This window comes from Camellia sinensis, chromosome 5 (assembly GCF_055761805.1).
Source record: "Camellia sinensis isolate YWXY chromosome 5, ASM5576180v1, whole genome shotgun sequence".
In the NCBI taxonomy this organism is placed as follows: Eukaryota; Viridiplantae; Streptophyta; class Magnoliopsida; order Ericales; family Theaceae; genus Camellia; species Camellia sinensis.
Window position 1 is genome coordinate 68,042,576 of NC_138965.1, and position 6,052 is coordinate 68,048,627.

Here is a 6,052-nt window from a genome sequence, read left to right on the forward strand (position 1 = left end):
TAATACAAATGAATAGGATATATATATATATATATATATGTGTGTGTGTGTGTGTGTGTGATGTATCTAATTAGTTCTAATTATTTTGCTACAGATTATTAGAAGTATTTCTATTGAAGTATTTATATAAAGCATGGTGTCGACCGTCATTTGTTAAGTAAAGTGTTATTCGATAAAATTAAAAATTAAAAATCATTAAATTCAAGTTTTGAAAATTGAATGTTAAATTTTTTAAAATTAAAATGTTATTTGATAAAAATTTAAGTGATAAAATAAAATAAATTATACTTTTTGTATGAAGTAGAAACAGAATGCATTCTTTTGTTACTTATACAGGGGTTGGTCCATGTGCAATGCCATTAATATCATTGTCTTGGGTCCGAACACTACAGGAAATGTGGGTTTCAACGGCGTTTATTTAATGGCGTTTTTCTGAACGTCACTTTTTTATAATATTTAACGGCGTTTTGTAAACGTCACCTTTTTTTTTAAATGAAAACGACACCGTTTTAATGATAGGAGGCGTTCAAAAGCGCCTTCAAATCTCTAAACAGTATCTCCCTAAATGGGCCGGCCGCTGACTCACTCTTCTACACCCTCTTCCTAATCTCTCACTCACTCAACCCTCTCCTGATCTGGACGGCTCGCTCTCTCTCTCTCTCAAATACTTCCAATAGCAGTGATTCATCTCAGAATATCAATCGATCGATATCTCAACGGATCGCTCTCTCTCAAGCTCTCTCTCAACGGATCGATCGATCGAATCTCGGTGATTCATCTCAGAATGACATCTCGGCGATTTCGATTTTGATTTCAAAGCGCTCTCTCTCTCGATTTCGAAGGTCTCTCTCGATTGCGAAGGTCTATCTGTTGATTTGGTTGTTGATTTTCGTTTGTGCAGATCAAGGCATTGCATATGCGGAGATCAAGGCGTTGAGAGAAGGCAGAAAGGTTCGGATCTACCCCTTCTCTCTCTCTATATGACTATCGTAAATCTGATTCGGTGATTCTGTTTTTTTTTTTTGTGTTGTTTGTTGATTCTGTTTTGTTTGTGTTGGTTCAGTGATTCTATATATATATATATATATATATTATAACTCAAATTCAAATTTTGTTTTCTCTGTTCATTTTTCTAGTAGTGATTCAAGCTTTATTTGGATAACTATTTGTTATCTGGAATAGGAAAATAACTAATACCCTATGATTTTTCTAGTTATGTTGCACGGGAATACGCTTGCACTGGTATGTTGAATGAGAAGAGTGATATTTATAGCTTTGGAATACTTATAATGGAGATAATTTCTGGAAGAAACCCTGTTGATTATAGTCGACCAAAGGGAAAGGTTAGTCTTGAAATATTATGCTATCCTAATTATCTTTCACCCCTCTTTTCCTCCATCATTTCTAACAATCCGAAGTGAAAATAAATAATTACAGGTGAACTTGGTTGATTGGTTGAAGACAATGGGTGGAAATCGAAAATCTGAGTAGGTGACATTCTATTTGATTAGACAAAATTGGAGCTGGAAGGCTCTGATCGTGCCTACTTTCTTGAAGGAGAAAAGCAATCTCTTCACCAAGACTAAGGTAATTATGGACTCTGTCAGTTGATGTTAGTGTAATTTAGTGTAAATTTAGTAACTTCAACCTTTCATTACATCTTAGCAGAGTGAAAATTGCTTAATAAATCCAATTAAATTTATGTGTGTGTTATAAAAGCAAGGACCATTGATCTCCATTGAGTATGAAATATCATCTAATTGGTTGGTAACTATGTCAAGTTGCAGAATAGAATTAGCTTCATTAATTTATTTGTCTATTTTCTTCATGGTTGAGTTAATGAAATTTATGTGTGTGTTTTAAAAGCAAGAATGTAAACCTGTATATTTTGACCCTTCAACTATGAAAATGTATTACTTTCACCCCCCTCTAGACCACCTTCGAAATGGGTGTACTTGTACGATTTAATAGTTGAGGGGTCAATATGAGCGGGTTCATAGATGAGAGTAAAGTGATATTCACTAATAGTTTGAGGGGGTCTTGGGGTAATTGACTTATTTTGTTTCAAATGCTTGATTTTCATGTGCTCCTCTAGCGATGAGGTGTATGTGCTGGTTATGTAGTACATACAGCTATATTTTGTTTCTTTATGCATCAAAACCATCAAGCTCTCTTACCCTTGACTCGTTGATATTAGTTCCTTTGCAGAGTGGCTGATGTTCTCTCTGATTATCTTGGAGGGATGAATGAAGATTTGATCAAGGATAACTTTGTTATTGTATATGAGGTATTTATACAAAATCTTGTTTTAGTGCTGATCGTATTTTTAAGGAAATGGTTGTAACAATTCTCAGTATAACTATCTTCCTAGAACTAGTGTTTTGGTTCAAGGAGCTGTTATAGGTTTTGTGTACATATGTCACAGGGATCTTCTATGATTTAGGATATTGAAATCAGGGTTATGTACTAGTCATGAATATTATCTTTTATAGACACACATTTAGTGATCAATAACTGGATTGTTTACTCTAGTAGTTGATTAAATGGTATCTTTGATATTGGTTTTTTTTTTTAATAAGATGACAATTTTATGCATTATAGAGGGGCTCAAGTCCAACCTTTAAATGATTAGGACTGTTTCTATATGTGTGGATGCATGTGTACGTGCACGTTGTTTGTCTTGGCTACATCATACATATTTTGCAATTTGAACGTGGCTACAATTCTTTCTTTTTAATGATTGATATCTGGTGTTTATTTTTTTTGAAAAATTATTGATCTCTTGCCTACTCTTGTTCACTAATATTCATGTAAGCTTTATGTGGTACTTTAAATGATTCATCTAATATTAGATTGCTTATCCTATTTTTTCTACCATTTATGCATTAGTTAAATCAAATAAATTAATGTTTTTTTAATTCCATGTCAGATGGGTCTTCTCCTCTCCTAACATTTCAATTTATGGTGAACCGACACAGTTTTTTGTTATATGAATTATTTGTTTATTTGGGGTTTTGTTGATTCCAGGAAGCTTTTGCAGCAGCCTTCATCATTTATATATAGGTGAGTATGGGGTCAGCTTGTTGTGTTGCTAGAAAGGATAGAACCTTGATGATCGAAACCAATGAAGAAACTTTGCAAAAAAATATGATATCTTCACCATCATGAAGTTTCCAGTGGGATACTCAAAGGCGCGTGGCAGGCCAAAGTGAGAATACTTCATATGAACCGTCTCATGGAACCAGCACAAACAGTAGCATGGAATTAAACGGGGCATTAGTTATAAATGGGAGTAATTTTTCTGGTCAGGGAAGCCCTCTAGGAAATTTTGTAACTCCCACATCTCAAAAGTCTCCACTTCATGAAGGACCATGTGCAAATTTGATGACTCCTTTAGGTAAAGCTTTAAAATGGCATCTTGTTTGTCTTTTTACTACTTTTAGCTGTAGAGCATTTCTTAGTATGATCATTTAAATTTCCTGTGGCACAGAACTTAAAATTGGTTGTTTGCTTTTGATAAGTTATGAAAGGCCATCATTGCAATTAGTTTCCTCTATAGGCTCAATAACATGATCATATTTTGGGGCCGAAGCTCCTGTCTAACTCGATTTGATCCCACGTTGGAGCAAGGTTGGGGGAGGAATGTCCTAGGTGGGCATGGTTCGGAAGGGTTTCCTAGTCCCAAACCCATCATCTTTCCATTTCTAAATATGCATCTGTATATGCACTAGTGTGTGATAAAAGATTTAGTGCCTTTAAAGCTCCAGCTAATCACGTATATGCAAATAGTAACCATGAAAAAGCATTCAGTATTATTTTTATAAAAAGATTGCACAAATTATTTAAATTCACATATGCATCACTAATCACTAACTAGTAAATATAAGAACACCCTGATAAAAAGTTACTACAACGTGATTATTAGCATATCTGCCACTGATGGAGGTCGTACCCATTGTGAATACTATAGTTATATGGCTATAAACCCGAAAGGTATGGATACATTAGTGAAAAAGGATAGGACATAAGAGTTCAGTAATTTCTTGGTGTTATTTGGGATCCGGTGCTTCTCTGTCAATGATTCATTTTGCTGATCACTGCTTCCTACACATTCTGTTACTGACATTACATATCATGCTTAAAGTTTCTATGAGTAGACACCTATGGCAATGCAGTGATTCCTGTTTTCTGGGCTTTGCTGATTCTCGTGGCCTTGTGAGCGATGGATATCCTTCCTCTGGATTCCATGTGTTAATGTGGATTGTTTTGTTCATTAAACTTAACTGGTCAAAAAACTTATGGTAATGTAATAATGTTGATAACTTTAGATATAGTGAGGCGTGGTCTCGTATGCTTTTCCTTTACATTGTAATTTCATTATCAATTGCAAAAAGTAGCTCTATTCGCAAGCTGTAATTTTAGTGCTTCCATTTTTTATGCTGACTGATATGATTTACTTGCTTGTTGCAGCAGATATAACTTTGGCTAGCAATGAGAATGCAAAGGTGAGATTTGATCCGATTGGAACTGAAAGACTGATTTCCTTTAAGATACCTGATTTTCGTTCTCCCCTTCAATTAGATTGTCTTTTAATCTTATAGGTACAGACCTCCATACAATCTCTGGAAATTGTAGATTCATCTGCCCCAAGGGTTTCACTTTCTGTACCTTCAAGCTCTTCTTTCTCGATGCCAACTGTAGATCCTTCATCTTCCCAAACTTGCTCACTTCCAGCAAACTCAACCCAAGCAAGAAGGGCTCGCCAGTCACCTAGACACCAGCTTTTAAGGCAACTCTCAGATAGTCGTATCCTGGGTCTGAAATCGCCCAACAGTAACTTGCCCTCCGAGGGTAGGCTATCTTTTTTGCTCTCCACATGCAGTGACGAATTAACGATCGGATCCCAAGGTGGCTCTTCTGATGGCTGGTCCACACGCACCTTCTCTGAGCTTGTGGCCTCTTTTCAAAGAGAAAGATGTTCCTTCGACAGTGATTTTTTGGGCTCTGGCCAAGGCAAGTTGAGTGAATTTAGCAGTACCTTCTCATATTCGCCTTCCTTTGATCTGCAAACTTGTGGGGTTTGCTCAAAGCTATTGACACAGAAATCATGTAATATGTATATCTTTACCTTCTCTTTACCTTCATGAACGTTTTTCTTCTCTTTACCTTCTATAATATGTATATCTTCTTAGTCATCAGATGCTGGCTAACGGCATTGATGATTTCTCTATACTGGCTGAAGTTTGAGTATAGTGTTCTTTATGATTCTTGATCTACTCATTAATTTTTTTTACGGGTTTTCAAGTTTACATTTCTTATTCCGATCACTAGGCAACAAAACTGATCCTCTAATTTGCTGATTTTGCACTTTATTAGGGTGCTGATCTTATGGTGTGGGTTGCAAAAAGGTCGATGGTTGATGAGCTGGAAGCAATGCTCGATGTGGTAGACCCTCAGCCTCCTGGCAGATCTCTTTCCATGCGAAGGAGGACATTTGATATGCCCGATGATCTCATCCAGAAGGAACTTGCAGCCGTTGTCGCTGAGGTCGTTCAAATGCTTGATCAAGAAAATGTTACCTTTGACCCATCCTTGTTAAGTCCATAGAAATATGGCAAAATCACCTCATTTTGAGGTCACAATGTTCTCTCAACTAGGTGTAGGAAGGTGCACTTCTACTTATCTTTACCCTCTCATTCAGCCCTAATTGAGAAATTTCTGAGACTCGTTATCTAGTTGGTCACGAAGAGTTTTATTGTATTGCTTTTACAGTTGAACTTACTGACCCATTGAGGGTTGTTTGTGGTGCTTAATTTTAGCCCTGTTTGGTAGAGCTGTGGGAAACTGCTTATAACTTATGCCTCAACAGCTTATAGCTTATAACTTTCAGCTTAAGCTGATTTCCAGCTTATTCTTAAAGCATCTCCTGCCCCACTCAAAGAATAAGCTGATTTCTGACTTCCAAAAAGCTATAAGCTATAAGCTATAAGCTAAACTAAACACATCAAAATAGCTTAAATTAAGCTGAAAGCTGAAATAAGCTGTAATTAAG

General features: G+C 36.1%; 1 protein-coding gene across 1 annotated transcript; it reads left to right on the forward strand.

The window, feature by feature from the left end:
• The first annotated feature begins 390 nt into the window (after positions 1–390).
• LOC114284972 (uncharacterized) lies at positions 391–5,808 on the forward strand. The gene is made up of 8 exons (XM_082869044.1): positions 391–951; positions 1,214–1,343; positions 1,438–1,587; positions 2,198–2,287; positions 3,028–3,397; positions 4,471–4,505; positions 4,602–5,116; positions 5,377–5,808. The coding sequence occupies exons 5-8, from the start codon at positions 3,259–3,261 to the stop codon at positions 5,447–5,449; spliced, it is 762 nt and encodes a 253-aa protein (XP_082725170.1). The 5' UTR covers positions 391–951; positions 1,214–1,343; positions 1,438–1,587; positions 2,198–2,287; positions 3,028–3,258; the 3' UTR covers positions 5,450–5,808.
• Positions 5,809–6,052: the final 244 nt, after the last annotated feature.